The sequence below is a fragment of the Echiichthys vipera genome, assembly GCF_963691815.1.
Source record: "Echiichthys vipera genome assembly, chromosome: 16".
In the NCBI taxonomy this organism is placed as follows: Eukaryota; Metazoa; Chordata; class Actinopteri; order Perciformes; family Trachinidae; genus Echiichthys; species Echiichthys vipera.
Genome location: NC_139841.1, coordinates 7,321,625 through 7,341,225, shown reverse-complemented (window position 1 = coordinate 7,341,225; position 19,601 = coordinate 7,321,625). Strand labels below are relative to the sequence as shown.

At 42.5% G+C, this 19,601-nt stretch overlaps 1 protein-coding gene across 1 annotated transcript in view; it reads left to right on the top strand.

Moving 5' to 3' along the window:
• cfap44 (cilia and flagella associated protein 44) overlaps nucleotides 1-18,922 on the top strand; it is a gene marked incomplete at both ends in the record, with an annotated part of 25,383 nt that extends 6,461 nt beyond the window's left edge. Inside the window, 24 exons of the mRNA XM_083930103.1 lie at nucleotides 16-110; nucleotides 212-412; nucleotides 915-1,025; nucleotides 1,116-1,268; nucleotides 1,523-1,732; nucleotides 3,240-3,382; nucleotides 3,960-4,239; nucleotides 5,014-5,069; nucleotides 5,269-5,431; nucleotides 5,818-5,948; nucleotides 6,945-7,069; nucleotides 7,230-7,374; nucleotides 8,713-8,890; nucleotides 9,082-9,323; nucleotides 10,079-10,340; nucleotides 10,471-10,674; nucleotides 12,171-12,366; nucleotides 12,450-12,569; nucleotides 13,162-13,292; nucleotides 13,420-13,536; nucleotides 15,419-15,617; nucleotides 15,763-15,923; nucleotides 16,672-16,806; nucleotides 18,644-18,922. Of these exons, the coding sequence (XP_083786229.1) occupies nucleotides 16-110; nucleotides 212-412; nucleotides 915-1,025; nucleotides 1,116-1,268; nucleotides 1,523-1,732; nucleotides 3,240-3,382; nucleotides 3,960-4,239; nucleotides 5,014-5,069; nucleotides 5,269-5,431; nucleotides 5,818-5,948; nucleotides 6,945-7,069; nucleotides 7,230-7,374; nucleotides 8,713-8,890; nucleotides 9,082-9,323; nucleotides 10,079-10,340; nucleotides 10,471-10,674; nucleotides 12,171-12,366; nucleotides 12,450-12,569; nucleotides 13,162-13,292; nucleotides 13,420-13,536; nucleotides 15,419-15,617; nucleotides 15,763-15,923; nucleotides 16,672-16,806; nucleotides 18,644-18,922 (4,037 nt within the window). The remainder of the gene's footprint in view (nucleotides 1-15; nucleotides 111-211; nucleotides 413-914; nucleotides 1,026-1,115; nucleotides 1,269-1,522; nucleotides 1,733-3,239; nucleotides 3,383-3,959; nucleotides 4,240-5,013; nucleotides 5,070-5,268; nucleotides 5,432-5,817; nucleotides 5,949-6,944; nucleotides 7,070-7,229; nucleotides 7,375-8,712; nucleotides 8,891-9,081; nucleotides 9,324-10,078; nucleotides 10,341-10,470; nucleotides 10,675-12,170; nucleotides 12,367-12,449; nucleotides 12,570-13,161; nucleotides 13,293-13,419; nucleotides 13,537-15,418; nucleotides 15,618-15,762; nucleotides 15,924-16,671; nucleotides 16,807-18,643) is intronic.
• Between the last annotated feature and the right edge of the window lie 679 nt (nucleotides 18,923-19,601).

Sequence of the window (19,601 nt, the reverse complement as noted above, 5' to 3'; positions counted from 1 at the left end):
GGCCCTGCTCATCAGGTTCAGTCAGAGTTTTCGACTTCCTGGCAAAAAGAGAGCTGACCACCAGTCGCTTCAATCAGGGTGGAACTGCTCTGAGCTGGGCTCCACCTTTGGTGAGTGTGTTAGTGTAAAAATGTATCATGCTACCACAAATGATGTATTCTGACAGAAAACTGAGCTCTGAGGCTCTGGTGTTTGTCTTTAGGTGAACCAAAGTGGAAGTCTACTGGTGATGGGCTTTGAGGACGGGGTGGTCCGGTTACTAGAGCTGTACGACCCTCAGAGGCTGCATGTGGTCAGCGGGCCCAGCCCCAAAGGAGATGCCAAGCTGCGCCTCAAACAGGCCTTCAAACCCCATAATGCCCCTGTAACTGCTGTTGCATATGAGCGAAATGGAGAGATCTTAGCCACGGGGGTAAGAGGTTGTCTAGGAAAACACCGGATTTTGTAAAACACATTTTTAAATAGGCTTAAAGGTTTAAAAAAATGTCTGAAACTTTTTTGAGTATGAACACTCATTGGCTGTGGGTTACAAAAGTGAGCCTTAAAAGGTTTTGCTCATTCACTGACAACGGATGATGAATACAGTTCACTTGGTAGAAAAACAAAATCTTGCTATTGCCACACCCTCAGTCTCATAACACCATTAAAAACACATGGATTTTATTGATCAAATGCAGAAATAACACAACTTTACGCAAGGGTTGAACAACCTGCTTGTTTTTGTGTGAATATCTTAATTCACATAAATTCAGCCTTAGTATGGAAATACTTGTTTAGTACTGTGAGATGGGGGTTATGTTGCCAGAGTGGTTGAAGAAGTTTCTATATTAGTCCATGGTTTTGTTTAGTATTTTCCCTTTCTTTTTGCCACTCATCTCACCTTTCCGACTCCTCACCTCCACCCTCCTGCTCAGAGCTCCGACAGCACTGTGTTCTTCTTTACTGTTGGGGAAAAATACAACCCCATCGGCTTTGTACACGTTCCTGGGCCGGTACAGGCGCTGGAGTGGTCACCTCATTCCCACGTAAGTCTTGGTCTCTGATTCACTTGCACCCGAATATCTCTGCGATGGAACATTATTGATTCACCCGATTACTTTTACAATTTTACCCAGAGTGAAAACAGGCTGCTCATCCTGTGTCAGAGCGGTCACGTGGTCGAGGTGCACAGTCCTGATCCAGAAGCCCAGAGGCCGACCAAAACCTTCCTTCTGCCTAAACTGCCCAGCAGATCTTTCAGGTTCAGAAGCATCAAATCTCAAATCAAGGTCTGGGCTGAACTGTAGTTTGTAGCCTTTTAGTTTTATGATAACCCACTTTGTATGTGTATTACATCACACTGTACATTTTGTTAGTAATCTACGTCCTAATTACTCCTGATGTCTTGTATTTTTCTTTGTCTGTTTTATTTCTCTCCTTCATTTACTGCTAACTTAAAGTTTATTAAAAAAAAATTCTAGTGGAAATAACTAACTCCATGTCAGTTCCAGAACTAATATGTTTTCATTTGTGTGTATTTCAGAGAGAGGAGGAAATCGCAAGACGTCAAGCCCTGAAGGAGAAGAAGAAGAAAGAGAGAGAGAAAAGGTTGAAAGAATCAAAGCATCCAGAATTAGAGCCAGAGGAAGAAGAAGAGGAAGAGGAAGAGCTGCCCCCTATCTACATCCCCGAGCCTCCAAGTCCTCTCTACTGTGGTTTCTACTCACAGCCTGGACAGTTCTGGCTCTCCATGGTACACACACACAGTCAACGGTCAGGAGACAATACCGTATTGTCCCGGATATAAGACGATCCTCCTTTTTTAAGAATCATTTTCGGAAAAAGACTTTTTGAAAACCAACAAAAAAAGTATTTTCTCTCAATCCAATTTCCAATTTCAAACCCACCTTTCCGAAAAAAATGAGCAAAACAAAATTAGTCTTTCTTCTCAAACCAAAAATACTCCTCTTCGAGAAACCCATTAAACAGACAAAATGATCACTCAGTTTCAAAATAACCGTGATATTGCGTATCTAACAGACCAGCTACGTAAATCTCCGACAACGAGCTTCCCGTGTTTCTTGGCAGCTTCACGGCTGTTTGACTCTGCTGCGTTAATCACCATTATATCCTCCTCAGTGGTTTCTAACTTAGCCGACTTTTAAACCACTTTTTTCGGGGCGATCACTGTTTCTCCATGTTTCAGACCCCTGTCACGGTAAGCTAGTTGTCTCTGTAACACTGTCGCTGTAAACTGTGTTCTGATTGAAGGCCTGTCATGAAAAAAACTTGTTTTAATTATGTTTGAAACCATCTGCTGTTGTGACTGTATATTGACGTAACGCTCACACTGTGACTCAGTGACTGTGTCTATAGCACCTAAAATATGACAACCCCACTTTTTCAGGTGGAATTCCAGGGGAAAAAAAACGTCTTATATTCGGGAGAATACGGTAATCACTGGGATGGTCAAGGAAATGACAAAGGAATCAGTCAGCTGAATCATTGATAGTCACTACTAGAAATGCAGCTTCACTTGAAGTATTTCACTATCACTGTCTTCATTCATATTTTAAGATGCTACAAATTATAAAGAACAAAAAAAACTGAAAGTTCGGAAGATCTCATCGATCGTTGCAGACCTGTACATTGTAAGTAGTTGAAAGTTTCAACTCGTCCTGTTGTGAATCTTTTGATGGAAACTGAGTAAATACAGAAAAACAACCCTCTCCTTGGATAATCACCATGACAGTTAGTCCACAGACTGGAGTAGATTCAATCCTGCTTGGTGTGATCAACTGTCTAACTCAAATTATATAAGGAACCCGGAGAGGCATGCAAGATTATTTCTTTTCGGCTTGTTTTTGTAAACAGTAGTATTTTTTTCAGGCTAATTGGTTTTTTTTTTTTTTTTCATCAACAATGGCTAAAGAACACCACTACCCCATGTTCTGTTCTAAATTGGACCGGAAGCATTCATGTTTTCTTCCTGGGGAGTGTCTCCATAAACACAAGATACATTTTCCACCTGTTTTCAGAGAAGAAAAAAGGTTAAAGAAAAAGAGCCTGAAAAAAAAAACCGTGCTTGCCTCTCAGCAATTCTGTAGTAAGGTGTACAAAAACACAGATATTGTTTTGAACTATTATCAAAAAATGTTCAAACGATACCCAGCCAAGTTTAAATCCTAAAACTCACAGAACTAATCCAAGAGGACAGATGTTTTGACCTTAAAGATTGAATCCATTTCTCTCTCCTGCAGGGTGGATATGACTCAGGTTTCCTGTATCACTGTGCCTTCTCTGAGGAGCAGGACCTAGATCCAGACCAGCGGCAGGATGAGCCCTTTGACTTCCTGCCTGTCCACAACACAGACGACGACCCCATTCGCTCCATTACCTTCAGGTAGCCAGAGAACAAACTAAGTATTCTTCAGTTATTCAAAGATCAAATGACTGTATGTATAAAAAAAATGTTGCTGGCAGTGCTGAAGCCACAGGGGACTCCCACTGACTCTGTAGCTCTGGTGAGGTGTTTTGCTTTTTATAAATTTTATAGATTGGGTTTTACAACACATTTTCTGCCTGGTTCAGTCTCTTATCAACCCTGTTTTCAGCATCAGCAGGCAGCAAACAAGCTCTGATGAACCCATTGAACACTAACTGCCCAGCGCAGTTAGTTTTCAGGAGTTGGTTTAGAACAACACCAATGGGATGTTACAGTACCTTTACTCTCTAAAAGGCAGCTGTAATATTAAATGTTAGCCATCATCACTCTATGAGGGCATGGCTGTGTGTCTGTCAACTTATTTTGGCCTAGTTGCCAAAAATAATAGAATGCAGCTTAAAATCTATCGAGTCAACAGAGAAAGAATCTTCAACATAAAAATAACAAAATCCACTGACAGGGTGAAATAAGGCCACTAACCACAATACTGCTTAAAGTTTCCCTCCTGGTCTTTTGTTGTTTTGTCGTTTCGTAGCTCCAACAGGCAGCTGCTGCTCTGCGGCATGCACTCAGGCTTCATCAGGGTTTACCCTCTGCAGTCTGACGACCACAGCCTCGCCTCCATGCAGGCCTACTGGGCTCTCAGTGTCCATGACAACCAGTACGGACACCTGCGGCATATCCGCTGTAGCCACGACGACCACTTTGTGCTGACGGTGGGAGATGACGGGAACATCTTCTCCTTCAGCCTGCTTCCTCCAGAGGAGCTACAGAAAGGCCTGCAGAGAAAGAGGGCTAGGGTTCCTTCTCCCAGGGTCAGTCCACTTTTTATTAACACTGTAGTGTGGTTTTATGGGTGACAAAGTCAATCTGTCAGTCAGTCCACCACTTTGGCCAACACTCAAGTATCTCAATAACCATTGATTGGATTGTAATGATTTGTTTTGTATTTGTACAGACTAACATCTTCCCCAGAGGATGATTCTTAGCCACGTTGCTGATATTTCCTCACATGCCACCAGCACTTAGCAGCCTTTTTCTGCAAGTGTAAAATTCGCAGATGTTAGTCAGAGATAATATCAGCAATATGTCAGCAACTTAAGCAATATCACACGAGAGGGAGTGCTATTGTGCTGAATATAAGCACTGGTGTGATTCGGTCATAGGCACGAGACCGAATCACACGATCAGGTCAACAGTCACCATCAGGTCAACAGTTCAACTCACCCAATACTTTTTTTTAAATTTAGAACCAGATTCTCGCAAAACTAATGACATTCACCATACCCTTTGAATGCTAATCAGCAAATGTAAGCATGAGGTCATGCTAAACTTTGATAGTGACCAAGGAAATTTTCCCCTTTAACATCAGGATGTTCCATTGGCATTGTGAGTATGTTGACATTAGCATTTAACGCAAACCAATTTTTGGTTCCAAATTGAGGCTATAGGGTTGTACAGATTGTAAGATGTTGACAGTTGTTAGAAACTATGTCTGTGCTTGACTGGACTGTAGAAATCATCACATGGTTCTAAACTTTTTTCTGGACAAAAAATAATTCACTAATATCCTCACTTTATTCAAACAGGTTGGTCTTGAAAATGAAGCATTAGCCCAGGACATTGAGGACCCGGCAGCCTACAGGTGAGCATAAATGATGTGTCTCTATTCATGAAAGTAATTTGTACAGTAGATTACTGTATTGCCTTTATTTTATTTCTTATTATTTATTGGAATCCCTGACATTTAGCTAAATCTATATTTAGGTGTCACTGTAAAGACAAAATCCTCTCATCTTCTATCTCATCTAACTTCACTCTCTCTAACCCCCGACGCCCTTCAGTATAGAGACGGCTAAGCAGAAGCTGGAGAAGGACCGTCTGCGTCGGCAGGCCGAGCTGAAGATTGCGGCGAAGCGGAAGAAGCTGGCTGAGCTCCAGAAGAAGTTTAAACTGCTGCTGAACGACAACCTGAGTCTACCAGAGCATGTTCGCCTGAAACCTGCGGTACAGACATGCATACACTCACCTGGGTCACTGTTACCCGGTTCGACAGTTCATGCGGTTGTGGTCGTAATAAAAGAGTATAATACAAAGAGAACAAGAATAATACAGCACATAACCGCAGCAAACATCAGCAAGATCACGGTAACCAAAAACACAAGAAACCAAAATCATGAAAACAAAGAGGTATAATAAGAGAATAGAGAAAAAGATGCAGCAGGATACAACACTTCATATTAATTAAGTTCAATCCCCCACGAGAGAACGCCAACTGCAACTCTGTGTGTGTGTGTGTGTGTGTGTGTGTGTGTGTGTGTGTGTGTGTGTGTGTGTGTGTGTGTGCGTGTGCGTGTGCGTGTGCGTGTGTGTGTGTGTGTGTGTGTGTGAAGGAGCTGCAGCTGGACCGGCGTTTCATTGAGCAGGCAGAGAGACTGAAGGCCCAGCGGGTGAGGGAGGTCAGAAAGCAGATGGGCTGGGAGGAGGAGCGCTGCAGCATTGCACTCAGCAAACTGCAGGACTGGTACAGACTACACACACACACACACACACACACACACACACACACAGACAACTATTAAATAATTAAATAGGTTATCATAATGTTACTTGCTGTATCGTTGACCTAAATACAGTAAAAAATAATAGGTCATTATTTTCTTTTCACATGATTGGATTTTATTTTAAAACTTTGGTTAACAACATTTCTAGTTAACTGTGCATTTCAAACAAGTTAAAGGTGTCTATCTAAAAACAACTAGACCTGTGTTATATATTTTTAGTTAAGTTGTATTCTTACATTATCCCAAATGTTTCCGACAGTGTTCAAACCAGAGAAATGTGTCATTTTATTCAGGGTAACAGTCCAAAACATTTGGTCGCCTGACGATGGTCATATCCCCTTTGTACATGTGTCCGCATTGTGGTTGCCGACCTATTATCCAGTTTTAGGCCACAGTTTTTAGATCTTGGTGAGTTTCAACCACATATTTTTACCGGATGAAAGATCTTAGTCATCGGATGTCAGGTTTTTCATTTATCAGAGAAACAAGCTGAGACAACATCAGAGGCATCTCGGCTCACAGCTCCTCTGACAATGAGCCGAACTGTGTCGAAGAATTTTTACTCTGTTTTTTTTACCAGTTTCAATCTCCAGGTCTGTTCGTTTTTCGGAGAGGAGGAGATCTCTGCAGATAATTTGGCTTCTGGGAAAAACGACAGCTTCCTTGAGCCCACGTTACACCACAATGTCACAAGACTGCGTCTTTTGTTATTGTTTTAATTGAGAGACCCCTAGCAGCAGACATATTGTACGATTATGGGTGGAAGGTTTTTCGTGTTGTCTCAGATGTAAACTTAAGTGGATATGAAAAACGTTAATAAACCATCATCTCTTCTTTAAAGTCAACAGAAACAGAGGACTTACTGAATATTTATATACAAGTTCAAAAGTGTAGACAGTTTGGAGGTAGAGACAACCATCCTCCGGAACTGAAACCCTCACCCCTTGTGTTTTCAGGTTCAAGTACTCTCTGGAGGCCAGCGTGGTCACTGTGGTCGCCATCAGCACCAACCACAGAGTCTCCACCTACCGTCTGCCTGCGCTCGCTGAGCCTTCCTCCCGGCGCAGACATCAGAAGACAAGTAGCTGGTCTGACGGAGATGAAGCTGCTGCACCAGAACGCAGAAAATCTAGAGCTGAGACTACAAAAGACAGCAGCATGTTAGAAGGTGGATAAGTGTTTGCGTGTTTGTTTCACATGTCAAAGACATGCTTGACCTATCAGCTGTGTGTGTTGTCCAGAGGAGGAGGTGCTGCGCCCCCCGGTGGCTCGTACAGCAGGGGTTAAGCTGGGAGATCGGCAGGTCGAGAGGCTCCGAAAGGCTGCAGAGAAAGCGGAACAAGCTCGAGAAAAGATAGAGAAGAGGAAGCAGGAATGGGCCCAACTGTGAGTGTCATATCATCAAATTAGCTCAAATTAGATCTACATGGCATTCTCCATTTTGTTTCATGGTCATGGTGTTTCCTTCAGACACAGTTGTAACACTGTGGCACTGCGTCTCTATCATTGTAACTAATTTCCATGGGGGAGGGGATTACATTTTCCCTAACCTATCACAAGAGACTTCCAGTCCGAGCCGGCTAATTTACGGTTTATAATAAAATAATTTAATCGTGCTGCTCTTTTAGATTTTAAGATGTTATCAGATCAAATCAGTCAGATTCTACATGGAAACTAATCATTTTTCAGAGGTTGCAACACTCAAAACAATTTATCCACCGTTTCACAGCTGCAACGACCGCAACCTACCTGAAGTCACGTAGTCACCTATGACATGTTTGAAGCTGTAATCAGCCTGTGAATATTCTCACTTGTCCAGGTCATTGTTATCCCCAAAGCAATTTCAGTCAAAAGCAACTGGACTTGGTTGTTTGTCGAGGAAGATTTTTCACCTCTCATCCAAGAGGCTTCATGAACATGAACTGATGAAGCCTCTTGGATGAGAGGTGAAACTTCTTCCTCGACAAATAACCAAGTCCAGTTGCTTTTGAATGAAATTGCTTTGAGGTTAAAGCTGTAATCTGTAAGAATTGAGATACCTTGTTTCCAGCGGCCTCTTTGGCAATAAGATGTAACTGCAGATGAGCCTGTTCTTTGAGAGCCCTACATCTTGTCACTTTCACGGTCGCTAGTTTTTGTTTGCTCTTTTGTAAACGTTATTGAAACACATTTACATTTACTTCTGATCCGTCCCCTACAGACCTTTTCAAAGATGTAAACAGAAACATTCTAAATGTGTCCTGGTTTATTTCCTGTTGCAGTGAATGGGAATGACAGGAAGTTAACAAGGACCAGGGCTGTTGCCTAGCAATGGAATTTCATTAAAAAGGTCTATATGTTACCCTCTTAAATCCATACAAACACACACGTTCCTATGACACCTCTGCCCTTACTACAGCCCTGACTCAGAAGTTGGAAGTTAATTCCTGAGTATAAGTGATAGTTAACGCAGCATACCCAGCAGTGACGAGTTCCACCTGAGCAGATCAACCGCTGCTGACTGAGTAAACAGCATCACTAACATGGAATTAGTCAACTCTGTGGAGTGGGCAGAGTCTAAGGTCTGGACCCAGGCAAGGTGTTCCTGTATTCTTAAAAAATCGTTTTAGGAAACTGCAGTGCAGATTAAACCGCTTTGAGCCCGGGAGCAGACATGAGCTGTGGACCTCTACTGTAACTAATGTGACGCTGGAGCATAACTTTGACGACTTGTTTGTGTCTCAGGTACGCAGAGAAGCCAAACGAGAACAGCGAGGATCCGCAGGATGTGCAGGCCATCCGTGAAGCCAAGGAGAACATCGGAGACTTAAAACTGAAGTCGGCCAAAGACTTCACGGTGCCGAAACACCTGAGGATGAACGCTGAGAGGAAGAAAGCAGAGCTGATAGGCCTGGAGGAAAATGTACAAACACACACACACACACACACACACACACACACACACACACACACATACACACATACACACACTCACACGTATGCTAATACATATCTTAGCTCATGAACCAGACTAAAAAAGATCAGTTGGACGAAAGGTGGAAAGAACATTAGTTGCATTCATAGCAGATTCGTGTAATGACTCTGTCCCACCAGATCCGTGAGAAGCAGACAGAGATGAATGGACGAATCATGGCTTTGCGGGACTCCAAGGTTCGCCTGGTGTCTCAGCTGCGTGTTCAGGCTCAGCAGGTCCAGAAGGTCCAGCAGCGTCTGGCGGCCCATCTCCATCGCCCGCCACCTGCCCTGCCCACCACACTCCCGGAGGAAACCCCAGAAAAGAGGCTGCAGTACAGCCACGCCACCCTGGAGCGATACCGCCTTCTGAGGAAACAGAGGTACAGGAGACAAGAGTAGAGAAAAAAAAATCTTGAATGTAAAACTGATAAAGGATTTAAATAACAGACCGTTTCAGTTTTGGGCTTGACAAAAGTAAGTACAACCTTGGATTTCTTTGAGGCAAAATGCAAACGCCTGGAATTCACAAGCACTTTTGTGATGAAATCATTTTTACAACGTGATGATTATTGAACTTACAACTCAGTTAAACCAGGTCTGCAGCAGCTTTAGGTGATAAACCAGTTTCAAGCCATAGCAATGGGGTAAAAGAAATCCCCCACCACAGCCACTTCCTGGTTGATCCAATACTGAAGTGCCAAAAACTGTAGTTCTCGCAGTGGCCACTAGGGCAGTTGGCACAATAGAGCAGTTTCTCATTCACCTCCTTGTTAAACAGGCCGATTTTCACAGCATAATTGAACCTGTTTAAGGCCTGGTATAAAAAAAACATTCTAGTCTGTATGTTTAGGTCATATTTCCATGACAACACTGAGGGGGGCGGAGGTATACGTCAGTCAGATGGACATATGTCCCTCCCCCAAACATCACATACATGCCCTTTTTTGAAAGAAATAAGAGGAAATGAGGCGAAAATGAATCAAAGGGTAAAAGTGATCATCACACAGGTTTCAACCTGCCTTAAACCTGAAACCACAGCAAAGCTTATGTCAGAACAGCCCTACGATGTTTTGATTAGCTGGTGATTGTATATTTTTAAAAGAATGGTCTACATTTCTTTCTTTTTTCCAAACAGGTTCCAGAGCATGGAGGATGAGCAGGAGGGAGCCACGCCTTTATTGGAGCAGCTGGAGAAAGACATGGAAGGAGAGGAGAGGAAAGATGAAGAAGAGGAGAGAGCAGAGGAAGGCACTACCAACCTCTCAGCTTCATCTGTCACCGAAGAAGAAGAGGAGACATCAGAGGAGGAAGGAGCAGAGCTGAGCCAGCTGGAGGAAGAGCTCCGGATGGAGGAGGAGGTCCGACTGCTGCATGAGCAGGACTCTATAATGGAGCAGGTCAGTTTTTCATTAAAGGGTGATTCTGTGACCATATAAAAGGTGATTATGTTAAATGTGTAATAATAAAAATAAAAAGACAATGTATAACACTGTAATATAATCCATGGATGTGTTTTTGAATCCTCAGATTGAGAGTTCGGTGTGTCAGTTTGACGCAGAGCTCCTGCTGTTGCGTCACCAGAAGCTGCGTCTGGACTGGCAGCTGAAGATGGCCGACCTCCGTCAGTTGACGCTCTACCAGGAGCTGCTGCTCCTCAAGGAGTTTGAGAGGAGGGAGGACAGCCTGCAGGAGAAGCTCAATGGACGCATTAAGGAGGAGAACAGCATCACGGTGGGAGAGAGTCTATGGATCTGTGGGCTGGTTTGTGGGGGGATGATCTTTTTATTAGACATCCTTTAAAAACCTGGTGACAGGGCCGTGCAGAATGTTATCTTGCTGGCCAGTCTCTAGTGTTGAGATATTTGTTTTCCCATCGTCAGACAGCCTTTCAGAGGCCGTTCTGTGCAGAATGAAAATCCACTCATAGAAATTCCATAATTTCAGTGGGGGAAAGTACATTAACTCTGGTAAATTACAATCCTGTAGTACTTAACGCCATATTCCATACCTAAGTATTTCCATTTTATGCTACTCATAAAACCACTGCAGATTTCTCACTTGCGTTCTCCATTCTCGCTCTCCAGCTGTACAATATGTCACACAAACTGATGAAATCAAAACCTAGGTCCAGCTGGGAACCAGCTTTTCATGTTTACAATCAGTTGTGCGGATCAGAACGTAACCTGTCATGAAAGGTGCGGGGAAATAACACTGGGAGACTGGACCCAAATGCAGACACGGACACGGGGTAAAAGTACAAACAAAAACGTTTAATATAAACGACAAACAAAACATGAAACAACTACAGGGTAACAGAAATACTAAGACTAGACCGTCGAAGGAAAACAGGAGCAGTGAAACGACGGACAATCAGGGAACAGGACGAGGAAACCGGAACCCGGGATACTACGGGAAGAAACAAAGAAAACAACGATTAATATAACAAAAAACGAGAAGCGCAAAACCAACGAACGAGTAACAGGAGCCAATCCGATAAAGACTTTACCAGGGGAAGGCGCTGCATGCCTGTCAGCTCAGGGTATTTATAGTTGAACAGGTGTTTAGCGTAACAGGCTGCAGCTGGGGGGAACACGCCTACCGGACCTGGACAACAAAACAGACAGAGGGAGACAAACTCATACAAAAGAGAGAGAGGAGGGCACTGACAGAACCAACTCTTGACAGTAACCTGTTCCATGTTGGTGAAAAGGGGGTATGATGGTTGCATTTGATTAACTGATCAAGGCCCAGAGAGGCAAATTTATTATTATTTATTATTATTGTTTCACAAAAGAGCAAAGATTAGAGAAAAGAACAAAACATGAAAACATTTCCAACCAGGTTAATAACCAGTGGACTAAACATAATGTAGTAAAACTAAAACTAGCATCAACTCAAGCAGCTACAACAGTGAAATGGTACTTACACACTGATGCGCCTGATTGAACAATTTAATAAAATATACTATGATTATGATATGATTATATATCAGTCACAGGGACTGGTTTTCAAGAATAAGTCATTTTCCTTTAGACACTTTAAGTGCATTTAACTGATTATACCTCTGTAGTTTAGTTTAGTTTAATTTCACAATATAAAACACATAGATATAAAACATAAAAAGTGTTAGAAGTAGATTTTTCCGTCACCACTCCCGTGCGCACCTGACGGAACAGTCACATCCTTGCATTCTTATTCGTTCCATGCCCCCCTCTCCCTCTCCTCAGTCCAAGCTGGAGGAGTGTAACGAACAGCTGGAGCTGAAGCGGGGAGACATAGCCAAGCTGCAGGAGAGAGAGAAGGCCCTGATCGCTGCCTTCCAGGCCTCGCTGGGCGAAGAAAACAAGTTTGAAGACTTTCTGACCAAAGTCTTCAAGAAGAAGATCAAACGTGTTAAGAAGAAGGAGCAGTCAGGAGATGAAGGTGAGAGGAAGAAAAAAAACAAGTGTACGATGTCACAAATGTGATGGTGGGATGCCGTGTGATCTCAATGTGTGTGTGTGTAGAAGAAGAGGAGGAAAGTGAGGAAGATTCTGATGAAGACGATGACTGGGATGATGATGATGATTATGACAGCGGCACAGAAGAGGGAGGCGCTGCTCTGGACTGCAATGTTTGCCCTCCAGGTCAGTATAGAGTGAACTTTTAAGCATTTAACTTGAAGTGTAACTCCGGCGTAAAATCATCCCATGTTCTTTTTCGGCAACCCAGAGTTTATTGAAAGAGTATTTTTAAAGACTTACCAACTGGCCCCTGTACCAGCTCCTCTCATAGTAAAGTCCATTCAAGTGGATTAGCAAAGTCAATCCCAAAGGAAGGAGCCCATTGGTGATTTGTTTTCTGTGTAAGGACTCTTCTCATGCTGCTGCAGAGGTTTGCTGTTATTTTGAGCAGTATTTGTATTTGTGCAGTATCTGCCTCGAGCTATTCAGTGTTAGCCACGTCCGGTTGTTAGCGACTCTTCAGGATTTCTCTGTTAATAGAAAAACTGTCTCAATGGCTTATTTGATGTATGTAAGGGCCGAAAAAGACCACAGGATGATTTTAGGGCGGAATTACACTTTGAAGCTCATTAGATCCAAAATGAATGTGTGTGTGTGTGTGTGTGTGTGTGTGTGTGTGTGTGTGTGTGTGTGTGTGTGTGTGTGTGTGTGTGTGTGTGTGTGTGTGTGTGTGTGTGTGTGTGTGTGTGTGTGTGTGTGCGTGTGTGTGCGCCAGGCTGTGAGCCAGAGTTGTTTGAGAACACACTGCAGCTGCGTGAGCGTCGGCTGGACCTGGAGGAACTGCTGGCGGAGGAGAAGAAGAGTGCTGAAGCTCTGAAGAAGGAGTGCGACACCCTCGTCAAGAAGGTCATACTCTGCTTTTCACCGTCTCATCTCTTTCTGACATGTTTACCTGTTCCCATGTGCTCCTTATGTCACTCATATATCCACGTGTTTGCGTGTGCGTGTGTATCTTTTACACTTGACTCTGCAGGAGAAATCGGTGAAGAGCAGTCGGAAGGCAGCAGAGGAAGACTTGGAGCTGGTCAACAGGGAGAAACAGCAGAAAATGAATGAACTGGATGTGGTGGTTCCTCTCAGACTGCATCAGGTAAACAGAGCCAAACTGTGGAGGTTCACTGGGGACAAGACAAGATATGAGGTGGAGGTATAACAAAGGCTCTAGTCAACAGATTTGTAAGCACATTGGAAAAGGGTTGGCAGTACAGTACGACCAAGTCAAATCCCACGTTATTAGGGCGCACTCACACTGTCCATTCGTACCGTGCCCTGTGCTTTAGGGTGATTGTCCCCCACTCCCTCTTCCCCCGCGGCCCAGGCCCGTTTGTACTCAGATTACGTGAAATGATCTGGGCCATGGCTCGAATGGTTCTTGCTTATATGTCATCACCCATCAGAGATTAGGTTTTGTCTGACTGTTTTAGGACATTTCATCTGACCAAATCTGCAGTGAACACACTGCTGGGATCAGTTGCATATAAATAGACATCAGGAATGCCATCAATGCCCATGGTACAGTTGCACTCACACTGGTCAAACAAACTAGACTTTAGCCATGAAGCGTGCTTGGGCACAGTACGAATGGACAGTGGGAGTGCACCCTTAGATTGATTGGATTCTCCATGTCAATAGGAACATTTAGAAGTTCTCGCACAGTGCTGTGCATCTTGCCTTTCAGCCATTATATCTCGTTGGAGACGTTCCTGTGTTGGCTATTTCTTTAGCCAGACACAAACGAGCCCAAAAAAGCATTGACAGGTAAAAATGACACCAGACCACCCTTATTCTCAAGCATATCTCAAGCAGAACAAACACAAAATTGCATATACTAGGTAAACATGGCAACCCTGGCCAGAAACTAGTGGTGGAATGGTTTCCTCTGATTTGTGCCCAGTACTTCAGCACCAGTCTAAAAACTACCTCTTCAGATTAGTTACACTACTCTGTGTAACCTTTTAGATAATTTACAAATCTTCTGATATTTACTTGTTCTTCTCTAAGTCTGTTGCTGTTTATTGCTTTGCATGTACGGTATGTTTGGTCTGTTTTTGTACATGTAAGGTGACCTTATGTGTCATGAAAGGCACCCATACACAAAATGTATTATTATTATTATTATTATTATTATTATTAATAATAATACCCAAGATTTTAATAAAGAGGCCTAGGACAACCCTGCCATTATGGAAATGACCATAATAAAGAACATTTTATTTGAATAGAAATGAGCTCCAAATAAAAGCCCACTTTGTTATTCAGGGCTGTAACTGATAATCATTTCATTGTGGATTCATCTTTTGATTATTTTCTCAATTAAAAGATTCATTTCAGATCCAGAATGCCAGACAAAAAAAAACAACACAACTGTCCAAATTCCCAGTTTGACCAAATCAAATACCTTGTTTTCTCAGGCAACCGAAAAAAACAAAGATTCTTCATTTAATATTCTAGAAGATTTTGAGCTGTTATTAGAGGAACCATTTTGTTGAAGAAATGACTCAAACTCTGTGCTATTTCGATAATCAATTTATCTATTTATTTAATGCTGATACTTTTTCTGTCAATTGTTGCAGCTCTTTCAATTTCAAAATGAAAAGTCAATTTTACAATTATATGATCATTATGGCAGTGATATGCTTAAGAGTAGGGCAGCAGTAGCTCAGTCCATAGGGGACTGGGCTGGGAACCGTAGGGTCGCCGGTGGGTAACACGAATAGCAGTGAAAAAATTGAATTTCCCCTTGCAAGATTAGTAGTTATTAGATTTTGGCAGCACTTATACATTTTAAACATGAGCATTAAAAGTAGTTTTTTTATTTCATTTTATGTGCACACAAATATAATTCTATAACAAATTTGTCAGACCTTGACTTCCATTTTAAAACTGTACCTGTGTATCGTGCTTTTGTAAAACAGAGGCTTTAACTTTCCTCTTTTCTTCTCTTCCTTCCACCTCCTCCATTCCTCTACCAGATTGAGTTTGTCACTAACGGCTCTGTGCCGTCTGACCTGAGCCCAGCGTTGGTGCTGGACATGACGGAGCTGAACAGGCTGAAGGAGCGCATCAAACAGTTGAAGGAGGAGAGCCAGCAGAGAGATCTGTACTATCAGGCCCGCCAGCAGCATGTCAGGCTCCTCCATGACCGCAAGGACATGGACGGTAACATCCAGAGTAAGACCCATACCAGAGGAAGTGGAGCTTAGTTACATCCAACATGTGAAATTTAGATGCAGCATGAACACATACAAGTGAAAGGAATGGATTTGTGTTAGGCATGTCTTGACATTCTTAGAAACTGATCTGTGTGTTGGTGTAGTGCTAGAGAAGCAGTGCGAACAGCTGATGATGATGAAGTACGGGAGGCTGGTGGATCTGGAGGCTCTGCAGACGCTGTCAGGGAACAGGACGATGGAGGAGCTCAAGCAGGAAAAACTCCTCCGAGAAGCTGCATACGCCAAGGAAATCAAACAGTGGGATGTACGCTGACCTGTGTGTGTGTGTGTGTGTGTGTGTGTGTGTCACAGTGCTTCCCTGGAAAGTCCCACCCTCTCCCCCCTGCCTCACGCTCTCTCCTCCCCCGACACGTGTTGTGAGAGAGAAATGCTTTGTTCCAGTGCCATGGGAAGTCCGTAGTTTTGGACCTCCAACTAGGCAAAGTGCACTGGAATGCCTGTCAAAGTGGAACTTCCTATGATCGAATTCAAGGGAGATCAACCTACCCCAAATTCGCTGGTAGGAGGTTTGACTTTGAAAGGCATTCTAGTGCCATTTGTCTAGTTGGAGGTCCGAAACTCTGGACTTCCCATGGCACTGGAAAGCAGCATGAGCAGCGCAAGTGAAATGGAGCAATGGATGACAGGAAGGAAGCTCTACTAATTATTTTATTTGGACCGGATAAAATGATTGGTCAGACTTTTATCAGCAACATATGGGAATTTAATATTGATGAGTTTCAACACCTGGCAGATGTCTTTTACATTTTAGTGTGCCATACACTTATTAGGAGCATTTTAAGATTACAAAAGAAAAGTGTAAAAATGCCAGAAAGAATTGCTTTAAATCTGTGTGTGGCAAGTGAGATATCTCTTTACGTCTGCCTTGTTTGTTTTAATGCTCTTTAAACTTAAAATATAATTTTTAAAAACAACTTAGTAGGTAGTAAGTTTATTGACAATTCTCTGGATTTGTGCGTGTGCCTGTGCCTGTGTGTGCACGTGATATTCAGGCGAAGGTAGAAGAGGCGCGTCAGGCTGTGATGGAGGTGACCAGGTGTAACACAGAGCGTCTCCTCTGCATGACAAGCTACTTTGACCAGAAGAAGGAACTGGACCGTAAACTCAACTGCAGGCAGAAGAAAATGGTAACATCTGTGCATTAAATTCATTTTCATGTAATATTTACAAAGCTTTGATCCATAACCTTAAGAATTTAGTTACCCACAGAGGGCAACAGTTGGTTATTTTGTCCACCAGGGTGTAGAAGAAGTCCAAAACAAACTACTGAAAAAAAGGCACACTGATACTGATACCATTTTAACACACACATTCACACAGCCAGCATTCAGAGCAACATCATCACCCACCTGAGCCATGTTTGTGTCTGTTTGTCATGCTTGTAAAAGATACGATTATTGATCTCCAGAGAAAGTCCCCGGGCAATTCAGGTGCAGCACAAAGACGGAAATAAGCTGCAGTGGTCAAAGTCAAAGCCAGCTTTATCGTCAGTTCCTGCAATCTGTGCCAGACATACAGAGGAATCCAAAATATGTTCCTCTAAAACCCACGGTGCAATAAGCACGAAATACAACCAAAACTATGAGCTAAAAAATGTAAAGAGGCAGAATCAGAATCAGAATCAGAATACTTTATTGATCCCCGGGGGGAAATTCTTTCATTCCAATGCTCCGTGCACAGTAGAAACAAGCCATAAAGATGAATAAGTAGAAATAAAATAAAGTAAAGATTCAAATAAAATACAATTAAAATAAATCTAAAGTAGTTAATAAATAGCCAATAAAATACAGTACAAATAAATAATAAACAATCAAGTAAACAATCTGAAGTGAGTGTGAAAATACAATCTGAGATATATACAGTACACTGTACAATTAGGTTGTTATGGCAAATGAAATGAAATGAGAACAGATATTTATATTTTGTTTTGTTTTGTTTTTAAGTAGTCAAGAGTCCGATAATTAAAGAGATGAGTTGTACAGTTTAATGGCCACAGGTAAGAATGACCTCCTGTGGCGCTCACCGGTGCATTTAGGAGCAATCAGTCTCTGGCTGAAGGTGCTCCTCTGTTCAGCCAGAGTGTTGTGGAGAGGGTGAGAGCCATGCTGCAGTATCGCCCGCACCTTCGACAGCATCCTCCTGTCTGACACTGCAGCCAAGGTGTCCAGAGCTGTAGCGTTCACATTAAACGTTGAATATGTCGAATCTTTATTAAAAACTATATTTTAAAAAATAAAATAAAATAATACACCCACAGGGCGCTTTGAGGCCTTTGTTTGCTGGATGATCGAGGCTGACAGCGTCATATTCCAAAGTTAGGGGTCTCTTCTCTCTCTGAAATCTTTTCAGCTCGAGGCGTTCAGGGCCTTCTGTAAAACTATTCAGAGACAAAACATGGAATTCTTATGAGTTAGAGCACTGAATTTCTGTTGTTTTTTTGTTTGTTTGTTGTTTTGTTTTTCTTCTTTATCTCTTGTTCTCTTTATAACTGTTTTGCTGTGATTTGTTTTAAGCCAAGAGTCAAATATCAGATACCGATTGATTCAAACTGAATTTTTAATTTGTTTATGATTAATAACAAATAAGAGGGGTTAGGACCAGAAAAGTTTTTCACTTCTTCCTAGGATTCTGAGCATTCCCATTTGCTTGTTTTTCTCTTTTTACTTTCCTTTTTACTGCTCATTCGCTTTATTTAGTCTGTATTATTTATTTATTTATGTATTAACATGTTCAATAAAGATTCAATTAAAAAAAAACTTGAGGCGTTCAGCAATGCAAAAGCTGCATGCAGAACGCTTCACTCTTATTGGATAGTTTTAAAAAGAAGCCCCAACCAGGAAAAATACACTCCGTCTGATCAGAGCCTGAAGGTGCACTAGGGACTTTTGGGTCGATGAACATATATGCATGAGTGTCCACATTTATTCTGCAGGTCTTTATAGATATGTGTTTGTGTGTATCTAGGGAAGACAGTTCCAGGATTACAGGAGACGTGTGGATCAGGAGGAGATTGGGAGGCTCCAGGGGCTGGTGAAAACACAGTCGCAGCAGGCCGAGGCCCTCAGGAGAGAGATTGCCCTTCTGTCCCGCAAAGGTGGCCACGTCCTGCCTCCCAGCCCGGCCCCTCTGCCCCCGCTCGCCCCCTTGCCCACCCCCACGTGTCGCACCACGAAACAAGGGCCGAGACATCCATCCAGACAACTGAAAGCACAAAACTCAGCCAGCAGACAGGGAGCTACTTGACTGAGGACTGAAAACACCAACAGTCAGTGTATAGTGAGAGAACTCTGCTCACTAATAGCACTTTCTTATGAATTATTGTTATTCTGACGATTAAAAACTACTCTCACTTGGTGATGAAAGTGTTTGATTCTGTGCTTTACTGTACTGATAAAACTGAAATGCTAATTTAACACAGAGACCGTTCCTGAGGAGACTTAAAGACAAGTGTAATGTCTTGTTTATTGGTTTCAATGTTTCTGTTCTAATCAGTGTCATCGTTTCAGTTCATTCATTATATTTGAATATATGGATTATTTCAAAGATCTAAAGACTTGAAGGAGCCAAAGTGGAACAGCTTGATGTTTACAGAACACCACGGGAGGAAACCCAATTCCGAACTAACTTTGTCTCAAAGAAGTCAAGCTTATTTAGAATTGGACTCATCATTTCACTTAGTACTGGGTAGGACCAGGGGTGTATCACCAAATGGGCCCTATACATAAGCTGTCTCTGTGGGAAGAAATTAGTGAACAGATTTTTTTCCCCCTTGGTTTGTTTTTCTTCTCTTCCTTTTCTCCCTTTCTCATCTTGGATCCAGACTTGACTTTCTTGAGAGAAGACATTATGAAGTCAGTGCTAACAGATTCTCATGCTGAGTCGTGATGGGTGGACTGAAACATTTGGTGTCGATTGTAAGGGG